This window comes from Neolamprologus multifasciatus, chromosome 18 (genome assembly GCF_963576455.1).
Source record: "Neolamprologus multifasciatus chromosome 18, fNeoMul1.2, whole genome shotgun sequence".
In the NCBI taxonomy this organism is placed as follows: domain Eukaryota; kingdom Metazoa; phylum Chordata; class Actinopteri; order Cichliformes; family Cichlidae; genus Neolamprologus; species Neolamprologus multifasciatus.
Genome location: NC_140456.1, coordinates 5836899 through 5860365, shown reverse-complemented (window position 1 = coordinate 5860365; position 23467 = coordinate 5836899). Strand labels below are relative to the sequence as shown.

General features: G+C 39.7%; 1 protein-coding gene and 2 pseudogenes across 2 annotated transcripts; 2 read left to right on the top strand and 1 right to left on the bottom strand.

The window, feature by feature from the left end:
- LOC146497197 (tripartite motif-containing protein 16-like) lies at window positions 1-2857 on the top strand (annotated as a pseudogene).
- Window positions 2858-2978: 121 nt separating this feature from the next.
- Window positions 2979-7305, top strand: LOC146497196 (uncharacterized). 2 transcript variants are annotated; one of them, XM_085140839.1, is made up of 3 exons: window positions 2979-3985; window positions 4987-5248; window positions 5500-7305. In XM_085140839.1, the coding sequence occupies exon 3, from the start codon at window positions 5938-5940 to the stop codon at window positions 6664-6666; it is 729 nt and encodes a 242-aa protein (XP_084996965.1). In that variant the 5' UTR covers window positions 2979-3985; window positions 4987-5248; window positions 5500-5937; the 3' UTR covers window positions 6667-7305. The 2 variants fall into 2 exon arrangements, with proteins under 2 accessions (XP_084996965.1, XP_084996966.1); XM_085140840.1 differs by having other exon boundaries at window positions 3147-3985; window positions 5500-5965.
- Window positions 7306-18019: 10714 nt separating this feature from the next.
- The window catches only part of LOC146497195 (uncharacterized), a 6645-nt pseudogene continuing 1197 nt past the window's right edge, over window positions 18020-23467 (bottom strand).

Genomic DNA, 23467 nt, shown 5'->3' with positions numbered 1-23467 from the left:
GTAACCAGATTTGAGTTATAAGGAAGTGAAACTCACACAGTCACTGACACTGAGAGGAGAAATGGCGCAGAAAGGAGTTCAGCTGGACCGAGAAACCTTCTCTTGTTCGATCTGTTTGGATCTACTGAAGGATCCGGTGACTATTCCCTGTGGACACAGCTACTGCATGAACTGTATTAAAAGCTTCTGGGATGAAGAGGAAAAGAAGAAAATCTACAGCTGCCCTCAGTGCCGACAGACTTTCACACCGAGGCCTGTCCTGGTGAAAAACACCATGTTAGCAGTTTTAGTGGAGCAGCTGAAGAAGACTGGACTCCAAGCTGCTCCTGCTGATCACTGCTATGCTGGACCTGAAGATGTGGCCTGTGATGTCTGCACTGGAAGAAAAATGAAAGCCTTCAAGTCCTGTTTAGTCTGTTTGACATCTTACTGTGAGAAACACCTTCAGCGTCATTATGATGTGGCTCCATTAAAGAAACACAAGCTGGTGGAGCCCTCCAAGAAGCTCCAGGAGAACATCTGCTCTCGTCATGATGAGGTGATGAAGATGTTCTGCCGTACTGATCAGCAGAGTATCTGTTATCTCTGCTCTGTGGATGAACATAAAGGCCACGACACAGTCTCAGCTGCAGCAGAAAGGACTGAGAGGCAGAGAGAGCTGGAGGTGAGTCGACAAAACATCCAGCAGAGAATCCAGGACAGAGAGAAGATGTGAAGCTGCTTCAACAGGAGGTGGAGGCCATCAATCAGTCTGCTGATCAAACAGTGGAGCACAGTGAGAAGATCTTCACTGAGCTGATCCATCTCATCCAGAAAAGAAGCTCTGATGTGAAGCAGCAGATCAGATCCCAGCAGGAAACTGAAGTGAGTCGAGTCAAAGAGCTTCAGGAGAAGCTGGAGCAGGAGATCACTGAGCTGAAGAGGAAAGATGCTGAGCTGAAGCAGCTCTCACACACAGAGGATCACATCCAGTTTCTACACAACTACCCCTCACTGTCAGCACTCAGTGAGTCTACAGACTCATCCAGCATCAATATCCGTCCTCTGAGCTACTTTGAGGATGTGACAGCAGCTGTGTCAGAGGTCAGAGATAAACTACAGGACATTCTGAGAGAGGAATGGACAAACATCTCACTGACAGTCACTGAAGTGGATGTTTTACTGTCAGATCCACCAGAGCCAAAGACCAGAGCTGGATTCTTAAAATATTCATGTGAAATCACACTGGATCCAAACACAGCACACAAATATCTGTTATTATCAGAGGGGAACAGAAAAGTAACAGCAGTGATTCAACAGTCTTATTCTGATCATCCAGACAGATTCACTGACAGGTGGCAGGTCCTGAGTAGAGAGAGTCTGACTGGACGTTGTTACTGGGAGGTGGAGTGGAGAGGGAGAGGAGTTGATGTAGCAGTCGCATACAAGAATATCAGCAGAAAAGGAGATGAATGTGTGTTCGGACGTAATGACAAATCTTGGTCATTAGATTGTGACAACAACATTTATACATTTCGGTACAACAACATCCAAACTCGTGTCTCAGGTCCTCGTTCCTCCAGAGTAGGAGTGTACCTGGATCACAGAGCAGGTATTTTGTCCTTCTACAGCGTCTCTGAAACCATGACTCTCCTCCACAGAGTCCAGACCACATTCACTCAGCCGCTCTATGCTGGACTTTGGGTTGGACACATGGCTGAGTTCATTAAAGTGAAATAGACTGAAGTCTTTCATATTGTTGTAAGTTTAAATCTGTATTTTAGTTCCCTTTTAGTTTCTCTCCATCATTATTGTGGTATTTATGTGCTGCACATAAATCAGATGTCAGTCAAACATTATGGGCAGAACCTCGACATCTTCAAGATGTTGTCTTGATGTTTTTACGTTTTATAGGTGGAGCTCTTTCCTGTGTCTGTTCAGCCATGGAGACTATCAATGCTTATGAATATTTTTATTTTAAAAAATTTCTCCACATGAAAACATAAACTTCTCTATCTTCTAAATGTTTACTGAATAATTTTTTTTAGGTATTTGTATGTTGTTGTTTCTCTTCACTGATCTTAACAGAGAAGTCTACAGACCTTCCTTTATCACACAGATTTTATTCTCATTACTTTGTACATTTATAAAGAAAACAATTAATTACAGAGAAATAAGAAATTTTAAGAAAGTGCACTATATCATAATTTATAGTAAAGTGTATTAAAGCATCGTTAGTTAGTCACTTATTTAGTTTGGAGCTGTATCATCTGACACTGTGGAAACATTTCCTCCAGCTTCAGCACAGAATGTTAAAAACAGAACAGAACTATTAATGAGAACAAACAGTAGGAACACAGTATCAGCAAACATCATGGCTTAAAATGGAGAGTAAAAATCAAAAAATAAATAAAATAAATTAGTAAAAAGGATTTCCTGTTGACGTGTTATTGGTCCTTACTTGTCTGCAGCACCTCCAGGATGTTTCTTATATGTTCTGGTTATTTTTGCACCAATTTTAGTTTCTGTCAGTAGGAAGTTCAAGTTCAACTCAGTGTGTTTGTTTGTTTTTTTCAAACTGATACCTGACCTTGAACACCTTTTAAAAAAAATAAATCTGTCAATAAAGCGATGATATAAAATGCTTATATTAGTACTGAAAAACCCTGCATACCCACTTTACAAATATAAATAATTATATAAATCCGCAGCTGAACTGGAGGAGCAGCTGATCTAGTTCACTCATGTGTTTCTGGACTAAGAGTTGGAGCAAATACCTTATGATTCAGTGATGTTTGTTTTTGTTAAATATTTTGTAGATCCAAGAGTGAGTTTGACTCATGATGATGATGTTCAATTAAACAAAGTTGGTCACAAATTCTTCAAAGCTGTTTATTAAGAATATATTCACTTGGACTCATCAGAGAGGCTTGTGATCCAAGGGAGCCATCAACTGGACAATTACTGACATGACAACAAAAAAGCTAAGTACAGAGGGGGGAACAGAGGTGAAAATACTTGCTTTAAAGGATTGTAATGTTTCCTTTTAAAATAAGTCTCTAAGGTCAGACAAAGGGACAGAAACTCATAGCATTCGACCAGCCCAATGACAAAACTATAAGTTGTTTTTTAACATCTACTTTTCATCTATTTCGTACGGAGCCCCGCAGGGGACATGGGAGAAAAAAAAATTAAGACGGACTTTTGCGAGATCTCGCAAAACTAACTCGGGAAAAGTTGAATTCTCGCAAAAGTTGAATTCCAACAATGGCGGCAGCTACTTAGTTGTAATATTACTCTTTCTGGGTCACAAAATACACTTTTAAGATATTTTGAGGCGTGAATGTAGTTGTGTAAACGCCTGCTCGGTTTACAAGACATCAAAAGTGCTCCGACGTTTTCGGAGATCTGACACCCACCATCTCGAAGCTAACGGGAGGTCGAGACCTACTACAGCCGGGAGGAACACCGCTTTCCCGGCACATCGTGCCTCAACCTCCCGGTCGGCTTCGAGCTGGCGGCCTCCGAAGAATGCGGCTAAAACTTTTGCGAGATCCTGAGTTTGTTTTGCGAGATCTCGCAAAAGTCCGTCTTAATCTTTTTTCTCCCATATCCCCTGCGGGGCTCCGTAATTTCGCAGTCACAGTCAAAGTATAAACATTGGCACGCTTTGTCTTGTGATTCTGCTGCTAAAAAATTACCATGTGCAAAGTACCGGACTTTAAGGCTTTGACTTGATGCCAATGGCCCGAGGAGGACAGTATTACCCTTGGACATGTGTAGTCTGCCGTCTATTCAATAGAAGAACAAGAAGCGCGGAAATGGCACAACTCGTATCGCACAACTGTCTTCAGTTTCTGGGAGAGTTTAACAATGAGAGACTGATGATGCAGAAGAAATCTCCGTGGTTAAAAACATTAAAAACAGTCGTCCAGGATGATGAGATCAGCCATTGGCTCAGACGGCTGTATATCAGCCGGAGACCCGAGATTAAGTCACGCAGCAGGTATGTAAAACTGTGATGTTCTCAATGAACTAACACAGGAATGATCTGAGCTCAGTCTGTAAGCTAACAGGCTAAAATCAGAGAGCAGCTAATCAAACAAGTGCGTCCCTTTTTTTAAAGGTCAACTTTTAACAATAGACATTCATGAGACACATCAAAATCAAACAGGGAGGGAAAGCTTCGGTTTTCTGCACTGTGCCACAGTTCGCTGTCTGCTTCGGTTCACGATGCCTCACTCCGGGGCTACAGACAGTTCTCTGCCGCCTGTGGTGCTCCTCACCTCCGTCTGCACCCACAGACTTCCCGAGGTGGAGGCAGGCCGGCAGGGACTTTGAGAGATGGGCTTTACTTTCAAAAATACCCCTTAATCAGGGTCTAACTCACTAAAAGATGGCCATATGTCTCTCTCCAACTTAATCTCTTTCTTTTAAGTAATTGTTTTTTATTGAAATGAAATTAATTGTTCAATAAAATTATTACATTTATAATTTAATTAAAGTTAAATTAATCAAGGTGATTTTGACTTTGCTAGTTAACAGGAAGAGAAACAAACTTACACAGGATAAAATAAAATTTGGACCCAGCAGAAAAAGTCAATCACAGACAAACAGAAACATTCCTCTTTGGCTAAAATAAAATGCAGATTATTGCTCATCTGCAGTTTTAATCATGGTGAATAATTTATGATTCAGCCAAGTAAGATTCTTCTGTGTGGAGGTTTTTCCCCTGTCAAAAGGCATTGACCTTTACCTTCATCTAAACATGGAATTTAAGTCATGTAGTTGCCGTTGTTTGTTTTTAAAGAGGTCATAATATCTTTGTGATAGTAGAAATTTATCTTCAAAGTAAAAGTTATAAAGTGAATTAATAAGACTTTCCAAAAAAAGAGAGGGAGTCACATGGTGCTTCTGAAACATTTGTACAAACCTCTCTCACAGCCCTGCTGATTGAGGCTGCACCTTTACCTGTCTAACCTTTTTCTTTTTACTTTGTTCCTCAAGTCCCACATCAACATGAAGTGTAAGGAGGAGGAAGATCTGGCTGGCCAGCAGGTCTGGAACCAGGAGAGGAACTTCAATCTGGACCAGGAGGACACAGAGCCTCCACAGATCAAAGAGGAACAGGAGGAACTCTGCATCAGTCAAGAGGGAGAACAGCTTGTAGTGAAACACGAGGATGAAGGCATCGTCGTCTGGACCGGGGAAGAGCGGCTCAGACAGCTGCATAACATCTGGAAACCTGAGAAAGATTTACAGAGCACCGGTAAAACTGTAATCGCTTTTCTGAAGTGTTAACATTAATATTAAGGTTTCTTTTACTCTTAATGTTGCTGAAAAATGTCAGAACTCAAGTTCTCATTTGCATCAGAGTGCACAAATATCTTCATTTTTACACACTTTTAATTTCACCTGCAAATGTGAGCAACATGCCCTCATTACAGACTTTAACTAAAACTTTGTTTTATCTTCTCAGAAGTGTTTTTCTATAATTAGCTTTTTTTATTGTTCGTTTAGACCTCCACCAGCAAACTACCTGTAAGGAGGAGGAGTTTGTCGCCAATCAGCAGGAGAGGAACTCAAGTCTGGACCAGGAGGACCCAGATCCTCCACAGATTAAAGAGGAACAGGAGGAACTGCTGGAGGAGATTGTACTGAAGCAGGAGATCAATAGTTTTATGGTGACTTCTAGTTTTGAGGAAAGTGACCTCAGTGAATCAGAACCAAACGATGACCAGCTCCTTGCTCTTCACTTTCCTGAACCAGAGCTTGAGGAACAGGAAGAAAACCAGCATGTGGACTCGGGATCAACTAGAAATGCGGAGCTGAAGAAAAGGAGGACGTCACAAAAACAGAACAGATAAGTCTCGGAGTGAAACTGATACAAGTAAAAAATCTGTAAGCTGTGACACTTGTGGAAAAACTTTTCAGTGTAAATCCAACCTGACGAGACACATGAGAGTTCACACAAGTGAGAAACCACATTCTTGTAGCACCTGTGGGAAAAGATTCATTTGGAAATCAGGATTGGAGACTCACGTAAGGATCCACACAGGCGAGAAGCCATATTTTTGCATCACCTGTGGGAAAAGATTTAATAAGAAATCCGGATTTGAAAGTCACGTGAGAATCCACACAGGTGAGAAACCGTATTTCTGTAGCACCTGTGGGAAAAGATTTGGTAAGAAATCAGGACTAGAAACTCATTTGAGAATCCACACCGGTGAGAAACCGTATTCTTGCAACGTCTGTAGGAAAGAGTTTAGAGACTTGTCGACTATGAAAAGTCACAGAAGGATCCACACAGGCGAGAAGCCATATTTTTGCATCACCTGTGGGAAAAGATTTAATAAGAAATCCAGATTTGAAAGTCACGTGAGAATCCACACAGGTGAGAAACCGTATTTCTGTAGCACCTGTGGGAAAAGATTTGGTAAGAAATCAGGACTAGAAACTCATTTGAGAATCCACACCGGTGAGAAACCGTATTCTTGCAACGTCTGTAGGAAAGAGTTTAGAGACTTGTCGACTATGAAAAGTCACAGAAGGATCCACACAGGGGAGAAACCATATATTTGTAGCTCCTGTGGGGAAAGATTCAGTTGGAAATCAGGACTGAATTTTCATCTAAGGATCCACCCGAGTGACAAACCAAATCACTGCAGCACCCGAGGTAGAAAATGACCTCATGCTCCAAGTCATGGTACATTTTCTGTCCACAGCAGTGAAGAGCACTCTATGTTGTTTATTCCAGCCCTGACTTTATGTTTCTCTAAGTTTGATATTTTTTTATTGGTCTTTAAAGGTGACACAAATATTTATTGAACAAAGATGCTCTTTTAATATTTACCACAGAAACTTGTATTTCTTCTTCAGTATAGAAGAAAACAAACATGAAAATGAGTTTTTCATCACTTGTTTCTTGTAACAACCATGATGTGATTCCTTTTTATCAGCCAATAAATAAGTTTTAATACACAGGAATAAAGTTTTTTATAACAAAAAAAGTATAGCATTTTTATTTAAATATGTTTTCTTTGTGATTTTTAAGGAAGGTACTTCAGTATGGCTTTGTCCTGGTTTAGATTCTTGTCCTGTTTCTTCACAGCCTGGGTAATGTGTTACGAGATTTGATTAAAATTTCTTTTGACTAATTTTGTCTATATCCCTGCAATATAAAAGCAGTCATGATTGCCATATTGGCTCATGATAAGTATTTATGTCATAAATGCAAGTAAACTCATTGTTTGCTAACTCTGTGTGTGCAGTTTGCTTCATAAGTACAGAACTTAAACTTAAACTTATCCATCACAGATGTAGATACGAAAATATAATATAATAAATAGAATATGATATATATGAAAATATTCCCATATGGTCTAGCGGTTTAGGATTCCTGGTTTTCACCCAGGCGGCCGGGTTCGACTTCCGGTATGGGAACTTTGTTTTTCAGCTTCAAATACCTCGGAGTTCACATCACGCAGGACCTGTCATGGTCCTGTCACATCAACACCGTGGTGAAAAAGGCCCGTCAGCGTCTCTACCACCTCAGACGCTTGAGAGACTTCCGACTGCCCCCCAAGGTGCTCAGGAACTTTTACTCCTGCACCATAGAGAGCATCCTGACGGGAAACATCTTAACCTGGTTCGGGAACAGCACCATGCAGGACAGACGAGCTCTACAGAGGGTTGTGCGTTCAGCTGAGCGCACCATCCGCTCAGAGCTCCCTGACCTGCACTCAATCTACAGCAGGCGGTGCTGGACCAAGGCCAGGAAGATCGTGAAGGACCTCAGACATCCCAACAACAGACTGTTCTCTCTGTTGAGGTCAGGAAAGCGATTCCGCTCCCTGAAGACCAACACAGAGAGACTGAGGAGGAGCTTCTTCCCGCAGGCGATACGGTCTCTCAATCACACCACCACACAGTACTGACCCACACATATAGTTCTTACACACACACTGGACATTCTGGACTTTGTTTACACTTCATCACTTAAACCACTTTAAGCATATTTGCACTGCACAAGACACTTACACATGTGGATTGCACAACACTGGACATTATATTCCTCATTTCCAGTTAATACTTGTACAGCTGCTGTTATTGTGTATATATATATATATATTTATATTTCTTCATACATTCTTATATATTTCTATACTGTGTATTTTGTTGTACAGTTATTTTATTTTCAACTTTAATTTATATATTTTATCTTATTCTTTCCCAGTTAAATTTACCCTTCATTCTAATTTGTGTTGTACAGTTATCTCATTCTTAACTTAATTTTTATATTTTATTTTATTTTATTCCTTCCTGGTTAAATTTACCCTTTTTTATTTTCATATTTATTTCCTATCTTATTCATGGCCTTTTCTTTTTTTTCTTTAGGTCAAGAGCAGTTGTCTAAGTATTTCACTGCATATCGTACTGTGTATGACTGTGTATGTGACAAATAAAAATTTGAATTTGAATTTGAAATTGGATCAACAGGGAACCATAAATTCTACATTTGGATTTCTGATTATTATTTCTGCCTGATTTTCATTATATCGATCTGAGTAGGGCAGCAACAGATGTGAAGAAGAAGAAGAAAAAAAGAAGAGAGCAGAAATGAAATTCTAGGTCAGGGGTCGGCAACCTGCGGCTCTTTAGTCCTTACAGTGCGGCTCCGCGTGGTTTGGGAAAATAAATTAGAAGTATTTAGCTGAAGTGTATTTCATTTATGTTAGTTTTTTTTTTAACTTGTAGTTCTAAATTGGAAAATTATTGTGAAATTGAAGTATTAAAATTATATTTTATTATTTTTTCATCGCTCAAAATAAGCATCACACTCGTAGAAGCCGGTGTACCCGCCGAAACGCCGTGCATTTATCGAGACTTTCAACCCCAGGTAGGTCAATTATGGATCTTTGGATCCACATTATGTCAGCAGCTCCACCGTGAACTAAGTTAAAAACAAACACGCTCACGCCTCACAGATGACAGCTTACAGTCCTGCGTAAAGATGAAAGCCCCGATTTGCAGACGCTGTGCGCAGAGGTTCAGGAGCAGAAGTCCCATTGTAAACATATCACGGCAGACCCGACGATGTTTGCATGAACACGCTTTTCAGCATCTCTTTATTGACCACTTTTCACACACGGTTGCTGTACGCATACAGACGGCTGTAGCTTTTCAGCTCACAGCCCGACACACACCAACACAACAGCAGAGAGAGCACAGACGTTAAGGCGCTCAGGTGCCGCTCAGGTGCGTCCGCCTCCCCTGCAGCGGTGCTGCAGACCACGCCCCGCCACACACATTAACCTGGTAAAATACATATTTAGGCAGAATTTTTCATCTTTTAGCAGCATAGAGCTTTTTTTCCAATTATTTTTTTAAAAGTCAGGTCAAGGCTCCAAAAGTCCAAAGGCGATATAAGGGTGGCGGCTCACAACAGTTTTGTTTGCTGGATCATTTTAGTTCAGCTTTCCTTTTGTTATATTTCTTTAAGAGTTCAAAATGTTTTAATTACATAAATAAAATGTAATTTTCTTTGTAGCACTTCATGGATTTCATAAGCAACACACCTTATTTGTTCACACAAAGCATAAGGTAAAAAAACAATATATACAGTGTTATCTTCATTGTAGATGTCATAAAGTATTTGCAGCTCCCAGTGTTTTCTTTTGCGTGGAAACTGGGTCCAAATGGCTCTTTGGTCTTAAAGGGTTGCTGACCCCTGTTCTAGGGTCACTTTTAAACTGTAATGAACTCTTAGCTGGAAGACTTTGGTTTGGTGATGTGTTAGAGAGATAATTCAGTGGTTGAAGCAAACAGTGGACTGACTGCTGTGGAAGAAATCCTCCCAGAGAAGATGTGATCGACCTCTTTGAGGAGATCAGCCATCAGCTCAGAGTGCTGGATATCAATGCAAACCCAAGATAAAGTCATACAGAACAGGTGTGTAAACCAGTGTTGGTCTCAGTGAAATAACACAGGAATACGACTCATGATCAGATCAGAGCTCAGCTAGTGGGCTAACAGAATAAAATCAAGGAGTGCTTCTCATTTTCTTTCTGTTTAATTCTGATTATTCTTAGTTTTTGTTCAGTTAGTTCAAACTAAACTCCCATTGGATACCAGGTGTTCATTTAAAAAAGCTGCAGGTTCAAATGTATAGCAACATTTTTAAAAATGTGTCTCTGCATCATCATTGCTTTTATTCAAATCAGCCATAACTCATATTTAATTTGATGTCGATTTCCCCTCATTTGCATATTGTCTGACCTGCTGTCTACTATTGCATTTTTTTATCCTTGCACTCACAAAAGATGCAGTGAAGCAGCCGAATGTCAAGATTTTAATGTCATTTAATTCAAATTTATTGTAGTACTTTGATTAAACCGAATCAAAAATCTTGTGATTATTTCCAACTCCACATTTTTATTCCTGACTCTAACCTCCAAAATAAAAATAGCTTTGCATGATTAACATAAAAAAAAATCACATTAAAAGAATTTCCTTATTTATTTTGATCTGCAGCCCATTACTACATCTTCTGTATCGAACAAACCATTTCAGCTCCTCTTGCTTCAGTCCACTTTTAAGCTAACTATCTTCTGATTGACTGCCCCTTAAAAACAGAAGGTTTAATTAGCACCTGGGGAGGGTTTCTATTTTTCATAATTACTGCTTATTCACAGGTTCTTCCCCCTGTCCTTCTGTATTCTCTGTGACAATTTTGTGTTCCTGTGTCCCGTGGTTAATTACTTTATTTTGACAGTCCTTCGTCAGTATCAGGTGGATACTATTCAGCTGTTCCCCAGGTGTGGTCCTCCCTCTTGCGTTTATATTGTCTGTTTCACCCATTATTTCTTGTCATGTCCATCGTCTTATATTACTGATTTGACAAATTAATTTCTACTATATATCACATCACAAGGTCCCTCCAGCAGCCACCAGGCCCAGGACCCTCCAGCAGCCACCAGGCCCAGGACCCTCCTGCTCCACCAGGCCCAGGATCCTCCAGCAGCCACCAGGCCCAGGACCCTCCTGCTCCACCAGGCCCAGGACCCTCCAGCAGCCACCAGGCCCAGGACCCTCCTGCTCCACCAGGCCCAGGACCCTCCAGCAGCCACCAGGCCCAGGACCCTCCTGCTCCACCAGGCCCAGGATCCTCCCAGCAGCCACAGGCCCAGGACCCTCCAGCAGCCACCAGGCCCAGGACCCTCCTGCTCCACCAGGCCCAGGATCCTCCAGCACCACCAGGCCCAGGACCCTCCAGCAGCCACCAGGCCCAGGACCCTCCTGCTCCACCAGGCCCAGGACCCTCCAGCAGCCACCAGGCCCAGGACCCTCCTGCTCCACCAGGCCCAGGACCCTCCAGCAGCCACCAGGCCCAGGACCCTCCAGCAGCCACCAGGCCCAGGACCCTCCTGCTCCACCATGCCCAGGATCCTCCAGCAGCCACCAGGCCAAGGCTCTTCCAGCAGCCACTAGGCCCAGGCTCTTCCAGCAGCCACTAGGCCCAGGATCCTCCAGCAGCCACTAGGCCAAGGCTCAACCAACAAGTTAATCAACAGTGACTTCAACGGGCCATCACAAGGAAATACAAATCTCATCATTTTCAAAATGCCGCCTAAAAGAGCAAACCCAGGAGTTGAAGAGGAGTTGGAGGAGATTAGGAAATCGCTTAATTTCATGTCTGATGAACTGAGCAAAGTGGCTAAACAACAGGTATGCTACATGACCTAATGGATGAAATAAAACAACTAAAAAACCTCATAAAGGACAAGGACAAGAAAATAGACGACTTGGAATGGCGAATCGAGGACCTTGAACAATACACAAGAATGGATGATTTAGTCATAAGTGGACTGGAGACGCAACACCGAACCTACGCCGGAGTAACAGCTGGGGGAGGTAAAGATGGTGAAGATGCCCCGGTAGAGGAGCTGCAAACGCTTGAACAGCAAGTGATAAAATTCCTTCAAACGAAGAATGTAAGTATTCAGAGCCATCATATTGCAGCATGCCACACGCCTCCCCAGGAAAGACAGTAAAACAAAGCCATCAATTATTCTTCGGTTTGTGAGTCGCAAAACAAAGATTGAGTTACTGAAACAGGGTAAGAAGCTTAAAGGGACTGGTGTGTATTTAAATGAACATTTAACGAAAAAGACTGCTGAAATTGCAAGACAGGCACGCAGCCTGAGAAAACAAAATAAGATACAAGCGACATGGACGAGGAACTGCAAAGTAATGATAAGACTAAATGGCAATCCTGAAGAAGCGAAAGTTGTGATGATAAGAGAACTCAAAGACTTAGAGCAATATAAATAATCAGGAATCTGCTCTGGAATCTATTGGAAAAGTGACGATTGGATAATGAACAATGGGTATGGAAAGTGTTTCTGGCCTTGCGGCTCAAAAAACAACAACAAAAACAAAAACACATAAATGACAAGTTTGGACACAGATTATAGGTTTCCATTCAGAGATATTGAAGAGGAAGAATTTGATTATGAAAAGGACTGTCAAGGTGGTTATTTTGCCACACACGCTGAGAAAACGAACTTCAAAACGTTTAACTATGCAGAGCACAACATGCATGACCCTGAAAGTAACATTGACCCAGATACCCACTTCTACAATAACACCAATAATACTTGTGAGTACTATACAGATGACCAATTCAATATGAATATTAAAATGGCAAATGCATTGTCGGTCATACATTTCAATAGTAGAAGCCTGTATAAAAATTTTTCTAAAATTACAGAATGGTTAAGTAAGTTAAAAAAGTTTAATATAATTGCAATATCAGAAACATGGCTCGATAATGAGAAAATTAGGGAAATGGGACTGGAAGGGATACGAAGTAATTTACAATGGACAGGGTGAATAAAAAAGGAGGCGGTGTTGTGCCTTATATGTAGATAAAGTTTTGAAATGTAGTCTGATTGAATGTATGTCAAGCACCATAGATAACGTATTGGAATGTGTCACTATTGAAATCCATGTTGAAAAAGCTAACAATATAATTATAAGTTGCATCTATAGGACACCAGGTTCATGCCTTGAGACATTCAATGTAAAACTTGCTGCTATGTTTAGCAACCGTAAATGATAAAAAAGTGCAAATAATTTGTGGTGATTTTAATATAGATTTGCTAAACCCAAAATGGACATCAGAAAAACAACAGATTTCATAAATACAATGTATAGTACTCCCTTTTCCCTGTAATTATAAAACAAGTAGAATACCAATTGATACAGCTACATTGAATAGATAATATATTCACAAATTAAAATTGACCATGAAATAGTAGGTGGACTTCTTATAACTGATATAAGCGATCATCTTCCTGTTTTGCAATTTTTCAAAATTATTTTGGATTAAAACTAAACAAAATAATCAAATATTTGATATGATACGACTTAGAACAACAGGAGCCATTGCTGCCCGTCCAGGTGGACTTAAAGGAACACAATTGGAATGAGGTTTTTGCAAATGAAGATTCAAATAGTGCATATGATGCATTCTTATCAACTGTAATTTCACTTATGAAAAACATTGTCCTTTAATGAAAATCACTAGAAAGCATCACAGATCAAATAAGCCATGGATCACAAAAGGGATAGAAGATGCATGTAAAAAGAAAAATAATCTATATAAGAGATTCATAAAACAGAGGACAAAAGATGCTGAAATAAAGTACAAGTTATATAAAAATAGATTAGTAAATATTATAAGAACAAGTAAGAAAGAATATTACCACAAATTATTGGAGCAAAGTAGAAGTAACACACAAGAAACATGGAGGATATTAAATAGTATAATCAAAAAGGGCTCAAAAAATAAGAATTATCCAGATTATTTAAAAAAAGATAAAGATATTGTGCTTGATAAAACTAAAGACATTGCAAATGAATTTAATGATTTCTTTGTAAATGTTGGCTTTAATTTAGCAAAAGAAATTCCAGAGTCAAGAAATAATAACGACCTAAATAAACATATTACTCAGAATGTGTCCTCCATGTTTATTGGTGCTGTAACACATAGAGAAATAATTAACATTGTGAAGACATTTAAAAATAAAAAGTCCACTGACTGTTTTGGTATTGACATGATATTAGTTAAAAGTATTATAGAATATATAGTGCAACCTTTCGCATACATTTGTAATCTGTCCTTTCAAACTGGTGTATTTCCCTCACAAATGAAAATAGCAAAAGTTATTCCAATCCATAAAAACGGAGAGAGAAGTCAGTTTACCAATTATAGGCCAATATCACTGCTCCCACAGTTCTCAAAAATTTTAGAAAAGTTATTTGTTAATAGACTTGATAAATATATTGAGAAGCATAATCTTCTAAGTGATAACCAATATGGCTTTAGAGCGAAAAGATCCACTTCGATGGCAGTGATGGAACTTGTAGAAGGGATATCTAATGCTATAGATAATAAGGAATATACTGTTGGTGTTTTTATAGACTTAAAAAAGGCGTTTGATACGATTGATCATTCTATACTAATGAATAAACTAGAGAGATATGGCATAAGAGGGTTAGCATACAAGTGGATGAAAAGTTACCTGGATGACAGATATCAATATGTCGAATTCAATAATGTAAAATCTAAGCAGTTGAAGGTAACTTGTGGTGTTCCTCAGGGCTCTGTGCTGGGCCCTAAATTATTTATATTATACATAAATGACATATGTAGCATTTCCAAACTGTTAAAATGTGTATTGTTTGCTGATGATACCACTCTGTATTGCTCAGGTAAAAACCTAGAACAGCTTCTGACTACAGCGGAAAAGGAGTTAAATATATTAAAAAACTGGTTTGATGTAAATAAGTTATCATTAAATATAAAGAAAACAAAATTGATTATTTTTGGCACTAGACAAATGAAAAATGTATCTAAAATCAGGGTTAATGGAATTGAAATTGAAAGAGTGTACGAAAATAAATTTCTTGGAGTGATAATTGATGATAAGCTGAGTTGGAAGTCTCATATAAACCATGTGAAAACAAAAATGTCAAAAACCATTGCTATTCTCTATAAAACAAAGCATGTCCTGAACAAAAAATCATTATACACACTCTATTGTACTCTGTTGCTTCCATATATGACTTACTGTCTGGAGATATGGGGTAATGCATATAAAACGAACACTCTTCCTATTTTCAAGTTGCAAAAAAGAGCTATAAGAATTATAAACCAATCAAACTATATAGAACCAACTAACATTTTGTTTATTAATCTGAATACCCTGAAATTTTATGATTTAGTTGAATATAAAATGGCACAGATAATGTATAAAGCACAAAATAACTTGCTTTGCCCCAGTACTCAGAAGCTGTTCAAAGTCAGAGCGAGTCAATATGACTTAAGGGGAACAGATTTCTTTAAAAAAAACAAGATAAGGACAAATATAAAGCAGAGATGTGTTTCTGTTAGAGGAGTTAACCTGTGGAATAGTTATGACAGTGATTTAAAAAGGTGTAGTTCATTTTCCTTGTTTAAAAATATGTTTAAAAATAGAGTATTAGAAAAAAATATATATCAAGAATGAAAAGAGCAAAAACAAAACAAAAACAAAAAACAAAAAAACCTCTTGATTCTTTTGCTTTGATGTAGTTACTTACTAAGGTGGTGGTGTTTTTTCTTGTTTGTTTGTTTGTTTGTTTTGTTTTTGCTTTGTTTGCCTTCTCTCACCCCAACCGGTCGCAGCAGATGGCCCCGCCCCTCCCTGAGCCTGGTTCTGCCGGAGGTTTCTTCCTGTTAAAAGGGAGTTTTTCCTTCCCACTGTCGCCAAAGTGCTGCTCATAGGGGGTCATATGATTGTTGGGCTTTTCTCTGTATCTATGAAGCGCCTTGAGGCGACATTTGTTGTGATTTGGCGCTATATAAATGAAATTGAATTGAATTGAATTGAATTTTATTATTTGCTTCGAGCCCTGTGTACAGGAGCTGCATGCTAAAAGATCTTTTGTTAAAAGGGTTGGCGTAATAAGCAAATGCTTCAGCCAATACCTTTTGATTAGCCTTGTCTCATGCTTTCTTGCTTTGTGGTAAATCTTTGTTCTGTCTTCACTGAGATATTTGAATGCTAATCAATAAAACATAAAACATAAAAAAACAACTGTGCAACCAACATGAGAGTGGAGGGTTACAAATTTGCTGGTTGGCTAGTAAGTAAAGTTGAATTATATAGCACTTTTTAAGACTATAACCTGTCACAATGTGCTTTACAAAGAATAATCAAGTTGCAGAACTTAGCTGGATTTTTTTGTAGTCATGGCCAAATGAAGCTTTCTGAAGTTAGTATTGAAAACTGTTCATAACTCGAAGCTTTTCAACACAGTCCTCTTTAATGGCATCTGGTGGCCAAAAACCTGAATCTACAACGTAGGATTAACTGCTTCATTATGTTTGATGTCATGTGACAGTTCTGTCTGATATCGGGCTGATATGCCATGGTGTTTTTCCTTTTGCTTGTGACTTCTTGATGTTTTATATTAATTAAAATAAAAAATACTTCATATATAACAATGTGCAACACAATCTTATAATAGGTTGGGAGTAATGCTTGTGCTGTGAGGTCCCTGCTGCCACCTGATTATATAATTAACCAGTGGACAGGTACGTTTATATAATATACTATAACCTCTATAAATATAAGTATATGTATATCATGTTTCTTATGTACATTTTAAGCCTGGGAGCAGAAATGCTGATGATCTGGTTTTTATTTAATAATATGGAGAGCGTCCTTTCTTCCTGGCTCCATGTCTCTAATTATGTCACACAGTGATTCGCTCTCTATTGCACAAAATCACCAAAACACAGCACAAATCCCACCAATGATTCAATGCCTTATAAACCAACGAGTCAGGAATTGAAGCAACATGCTGAATGAAGCTCCGAATGTCATTGATCACACGACTCTGTTCAGGGAAACCAAGCCTCGGCACAGTGTTTCTGAAGCAGTGTGTTGATTTTTTGACACATATGCTGGAGCTTCAGCCATCACTACTTTTTTTTTACATTCTTTCTTAAATAAATAAAAAGGTTAAACAAAGATTTAGATCACTTATTAAATTAGGTTACTCGTGTTCAAACGATAGACAATCCCTATACTGTCTAATATATATTATATATATATATATATATATATATATATATATATATATATATATCCCTATACTGTTTATACTGTGGCAACAAGGTCCACGTCACCTATGTTGGTAGTGTACTCAGCAATTGCCAGTGGACTTGGCACATGGACAAACCTTTTGTTTTTCTTAGACTATCTTGTGCGTCTGTCCTGAGGTTGATTGCCATAGGCAGAGGATGCCTTGACAACTGTCCAACCACTTAATGACAGCAAGTTCAGGTCTGAGTACCATCCCTGATGCTCCTCCTTCTTTCTTCTTCAAGGGCTTATTCCCTATGATCTTCTCCATCAGACAACTCAAGATCTGGGTTTCCCTCATCAAACTGCAATCAATTTCTTTCTGCTTCTAAAAAGGACTCCTTTTCTGGTCATTTAAAAAAACAGAACAAAATGGAGGAAATGACTACAAATGTCTAGTACGGAGGACATTTTTTAAACACTTCAATACTATACTAAAATGAAGTTAGAATTAAGCATACTATGTTTTAATGTGTTATTAAGAGACTTATTTAAAATATGTTAACAACATTTATAGCTAAAAATTGCTCAATAAGAAGTTTTATGCACTTACTTTTCTTCTTCCCATAAAATGTGCTTGCAGCGATGGCCACCATGTTCCTTAATGAAAAAACTAAAGTTCCCAAAGCTCCACCCCTTCACATTTGGTATCATTGGAAAGCCCTAAATGTCCTCTGTAGATACCAAAAGGAGGCAATTCTGTAGTATGCAGTGCATGGGAGATATTCAGGTTTAGAAAGGTGCTCTACAGAGGACAAATTTGCATTGCTGGTAGTCAGGAGGATATGTTGCAGTTTTTTGTATCTGTTTTTGTATTTCGGTATCTTTACCTGTCTCATAAATTCAGGGCTACATCCTCTCTATAGACAAAGAGCTTATCTTGGAGCGTTCAGCTTCTTCTTTAGTACTTTCATAGGTGGATGTAGGAAGTAACAATAATATGTGATGATAATCTGTGATACATGAAATAATCTTATAACAATAGTAATAATGGATGTGTTCCTGTCAGGAAAATGCTTGTGCAGAGGTTTCATTGTGCTTGACATTGTCCTTATTACCACCACAGCTCTGCCTCACAGTGACAGTTTAGTTGCAGTTTCGAGGCTCATTTGTGTACCAGCATAAAGACTTTCCTCGCAGTGAGCTGTGATCTCAACTACTGAGCTGATGCATGCTATAGTTACAGCTGGATATTTTTTCTCTTTCGTAAAGTGTTTAAACATCGTTCATTATTAATTGTTTTACATATTTTGTCTTTGATGAACGTAAACAAAAACACTGCATGAATTAAAGTAATAGAAACAATTAAAATACACTGTAATTAGTACTTTTAACAATTTGATAGATGCCTTTTATTATATTTTTAACATCAGCATGCTGAAGGACTTGTTTAGAAGAGACTGCTAATTTATATGCTAAAATATGTTTTTCTGCTTGGTCAAGAATATGAAAACACTTTATTATTCTCTAATACATTTTCTAAATGCTTTTGTGATCGCAGTACCAAAATGAGCTGCATCAGGTACCTCCCTGTGAATCTGGAGAGGATCAGAAGTCCCAGGTATACTGGTATTGGGGGTTGCAGCTATAGGGATGACTCTTTCTGAAACCTCCAGCTGACTGTTTCCTCTCAGCTGTAAAAAGCTGATGATTTACAAAACAGACACCACATCGTTTAAATAGATGAGGTTCATCATAAAATAAGAGATAATTTACTCTCCGAACATTGTTCCTAGTTTCCATTCATCCATTTAGTTTACTCTGGTCTTAATCAAGATCTTAAGAAGGGATATTGTTAGAACTTAGAAATAGGAGGAGCAATTCAGACGTTAAGTTTTTAATACGTATCGTTGGACAGAAGAAAGTGGCACACCTATTCGTCTTCAAAACAGGTTTGACTGACAGGTTAAAAGTTTACAAGGCAAGATGCTGAAATGTTACACTGTGTGTGTGTGTGTGTGTGTGTGTGTGTGTGTGTGTGTGTGTGTGTGTGAAAGAGAGCTTGAGAGAAGCTGAGCTTTATTCAAAGTGATTTGAAACAAACTGCAGCAATAAGGGCAAACTAGTGCACAGTTTTGTTTACGTGAGCGTTATTTTGTATGCATTTGTACAGTTCGATAACTGTGAGAGTACATTGAGAGCATTTAGCTCTAGTAACAGGCATTTGTACCAGTGAGCATGAAAATGTAGGGGAAAGACCTAGTATGTAAGCACTGACTGGTACTGTACAGTATATGTATGTGTGTGTGTCTGTGTGTGTTTTTATGCTCGAGTGAATGAATAAATGAGTCAGTTTTAACAGTAGCAATTTAAACAGTAAAAGAGTAGCACTATATTTATAAAGAAGTACAAACAACAATTATTTGATGCTCAAATTAATTAATTAATATCCAGTTTATTTCCAATTAGTTCCAAATTCATCTTTCAATTCAATTCAATTCAATTTTATTGAATTCATATAGCAGCAAATCACACCATCAGTCACTTCAAGGCTGTATGTATTATTGTATGGTAGACCGTACAATAATACATACAGAGAACCCAACAATCATATGACCCCCTATGAGCAAGCACTTTGGCGACAGTGGGAAGGAAAAACTCCCTTTTAAAAGGAAGAAACCTCCAGCAGAACCAGGCTCAGGGAGGGGCGGCCATCTGCTGCGACCGGTTGGGGTGAAAGAAGGAAGACATTTGTTGTAGGTCTGATTGAAGGACTGATGTGATGGTAAGTTGACTGCTGCTGAATTTGAATATTGAGTGATTAGTGAATGGATTTTAAGCCCAATTGTGCCTAAGTTTAAGACCATATTCATTGGTTGTTTTTGTTGCTGTTATTACTTTGGGCTTTTGTTCACAAGAATTGCTAGCTTCCCTAGAGTTTTGGACACCCAGACAATCAGATGATTGCTGAGAAAGCACAAGGTTTTTATACCCCTGTGCTATTCATGTCGGTGCAGGGGCTCTCCCTGAGAGGCCAGTATTGAAAAAGGGATGCTTCAGAGGAAGATGAGGAAGATGATATTTCAACATCATCTTCAGAGGAAGATGAAGAAGATGATATTTCAACATCATTTTCAGAGGAAGGTGGGGTGGCTGAGGTGTTGACGTGTCCTTTTTGAGGAAATCCAACTGAGTTTTGGAAACTGCAGTTGAATTTTTGCGATCCATGACTTTCCCAGCTTGAAGGCTGCTGAGAGAGCACAAGGTTTTCTCCCCCTGTGCTATTCATGTCAGTGCAGGGGGCTCTCCCTGAGAGGCCAGTGTTGAAAAAGGGATGCTTCAGAACCTCCGAGGGTTTTATGCGCTGATTTGCATCCAAGGCCAACATCTGTTTGATTAGCCTGACAAGTAATTGTTGGCCATTTTCAGGTCCTCGCCTAACCTTCAGTAGCTTTTCGAGGTCATCGAGACACTTAAGTTTTATATATCGAGTTTCCTTGGATTGATAATCTGTCTCGTATTGAAATAGTTCTTTGGTCTTAAATGTCCAGCGCTGTTCGTTGTAGTTATCTTTGATGAAATAGAGATCAGTGTACTCGCCAGAATCTAGAAGATGATCTGGTAGCTGACCCTGGGTTTCAGTTATGAATCTCAAAACATCATAATCGTCTTCCCCAGGATAGAGAGGCACCCCTGTAGCAAGCTCCACAGCTACCAGCCCCAGAGCCCACATGTCAATTGCTTCATCACATGGAATGCCAAGCATAACCTCGGGTGCACAATAACCAACCGTCCCCACACAGTGACCAGGAATCAGTGCAGAAGCGGGACGTGCAAGGCCAAAGTCTATAAGTTTGACTTTGACGGGAGACTCATGGCGATTCACAACCATTATGTTTCCAGATTTGAGGTCAGCATGCACTATTCCCACAGAACCCAGGTGGAACAGAGCATTTGCGAGCTGATGCAAAATTGGACTGAGTTCTCTTATTGGGAGACCCCGGTTTTTCCGGTCCCTATGTATTCCCACAGGCTTTGGTCGAGGAGTTCAAAATTTAAGCAAATACGCTCCCCATCGAGGAAATAGCCATTCCATTCTACAATGTTGCACCTGTCTGGATCCAAGCGACGCAGCTGCTCCAGGATAAAAATTTCCAGTTTTGCCTGTTGCAGACTTTTAGGGTTGCTCTTGTTGACTTTAATAGCCACAGTTTGGTTGTTTTTTGTATTGCGACATTTGGTCACAACACCAAAGCCTCCTTTCCCAAGGAAAGCCTCTACCACGTGGTGATCTCCCAAAATGGTCCCTTCAGGTATTTCAAGATCATCTTCAGAGGAAGATGATATTTCAGAATCATCTTCAGAGAAGATGAGGAAGATGATATTTCAACATCATTTTCAGAGGAAGATGAGGAAGATGATATTTCAACATCATTTTCAGAGGAAGATGGGGTGGCTGAGGTGTTGACGTGTCCTTTTTGAGGAAATCCAACTGAGTTTTGGAAACTGCAGTTGAATTTTTGCGATCCATGACTTTCCCAGCTTGAAGGCTGCTGAGAGAGCACAAGGTTTTCTCCCCCTGTGCTATTCATGTCAGTGCAGGGGGCTCTCCCTGAGAGGCCAGTGTTGAAAAAGGGATGCTTCAGAACCTCTGAGGGTTTTATGCGCTGATTTGCATCCAAGGCCAACATCTGTTTGATTAGCCTGACAAGTAATTGTTGGCCATTTTCAGGTCCTCGCCTAACCTTCAGTAGTTTTTCGAGGTCATCGAGACACTTAAGTTTTAATATCGAGTTTCCTTGGGTTGATAATCTGTCTCGTATTGAAATAGTTCTTTGGTCTTAAATGTCCAGCGCTGTTCGTTGTAGTTATCTTTGATGAAATAGAGATCAGTGTACTCGCCAGAATCTAGAAGATGATCTGGTAGCTGACCCTGGGTTTCAGTTATGAATCTCAAAACATCATAATCGTCTTCCCCAGGATAGAGAGGCACCCCTGTAGCAAGCTCCACAGCTACCAGCCCCAGAGCCCACATGTCAATTGCTTCATCACATGGAATGCCAAGCATAACCTCGGGTGCACAATAACCAACCGTCCCCACACAGTGACCAGGAATCAGTGCAGAAGCGGGACGTGCGAGGCCAAAGTCTATAAGTTTGACTTTGACGGGAGACTCATGGCGATTCACAACCATTATGTTTCCAGATTTGAGGTCAGCATGCACTATTCCCACAGAACCCAGGTGGAACAGAGCATTTGCGAGCTGATGCAAAATTGGACTGAGTTCTCTTATTGGGAGACCCCGGTTTTTCCGGTCCCCTATGTATTCCCACAGGCTTTGGTCGAGGAGTTCAAAATTTAAGCAAATACGCTCCCCATCGAGGAAATAGCCATTCCATTCTACAATGTTGCACCTGTCTGGATCCAAGCGACGCAGCTGCTCCAGGATGAAAATTTCCAGTTTTGCCTGTTGCAGACTTTTAGGGTTGCTCTTGTTGACTTTAATAGCCACAGTTTGGTTGTTTTTTGTATTGCGACATTTGGTCACAACACCAAAGCCTCCTTTCCCAAGGAAAGCCTCTACCACGTGGTGATCTCCCAAAATGGTCCCTTCAGGTATTTCAAGATCATCTTCAGAGGAAGATGATATTTCAGAATCATCTTCAGAGGAAGATGAGGAAGATGATATTTCAACATCATTTTCAGAGGAAGATGAAGAAGATGATATTTCAACATCATTTTCAGAGGAAGGTGGGTTGGCTGAGGTGTTGACGTGTCCTTTTTGAGGAAATCCAACTGAGTTTTGGAAACTGCAGTTGAATTTTTGCGATCCATGACTTTCCCAGCTTGAAGGCTGCTGAGAGAGCACAAGGTTTTCTCCCCTGTGCTATTCATGTCAGTGCAGGGGGCTCTCCCTGAGAGGCCAGTGTTGAAAAAGGGATGCTTCAGAACCTCTGAGGGTTTTATGCGCTGATTTGCATCCAAGGCCAACATCTGTTTGATTAGCCTGACAAGTAATTGTTGGCCATTTTCAGGTCCTCGCCTAACCTTCAGTAGTTTTTCGAGGTCATCGAGACACTTAAGTTTTATATATCGAGTTTCCTTGGATTGATAATCTGTCTCGTATTGAAATAGTTCTTTGGTCTTAAATGTCCAGCGCTGTTCGTTGTAGTTATCTTTGATGAAATAGAGATCAGTGTACTCGCCAGAATCTAGAAGATGATCTGGTAGCTGACCCTGGGTTTCAGTTATGAATCTCAAAACATCATAATCGTCTTCCCCAGGATAGAGAGGCACCCCTGTAGCAAGCTCCACAGCTACCAGCCCCAGAGCCCACTGTCAATTGCTTC

Excerpts from the sequence above, each read along its gene's own strand:
- LOC146497196 (XM_085140839.1), top strand. The coding sequence starts at position 5,938 with ATGAGAGTTCACACAAGTGAGAAACCACATTCTTGTAGCACCTGTGGG.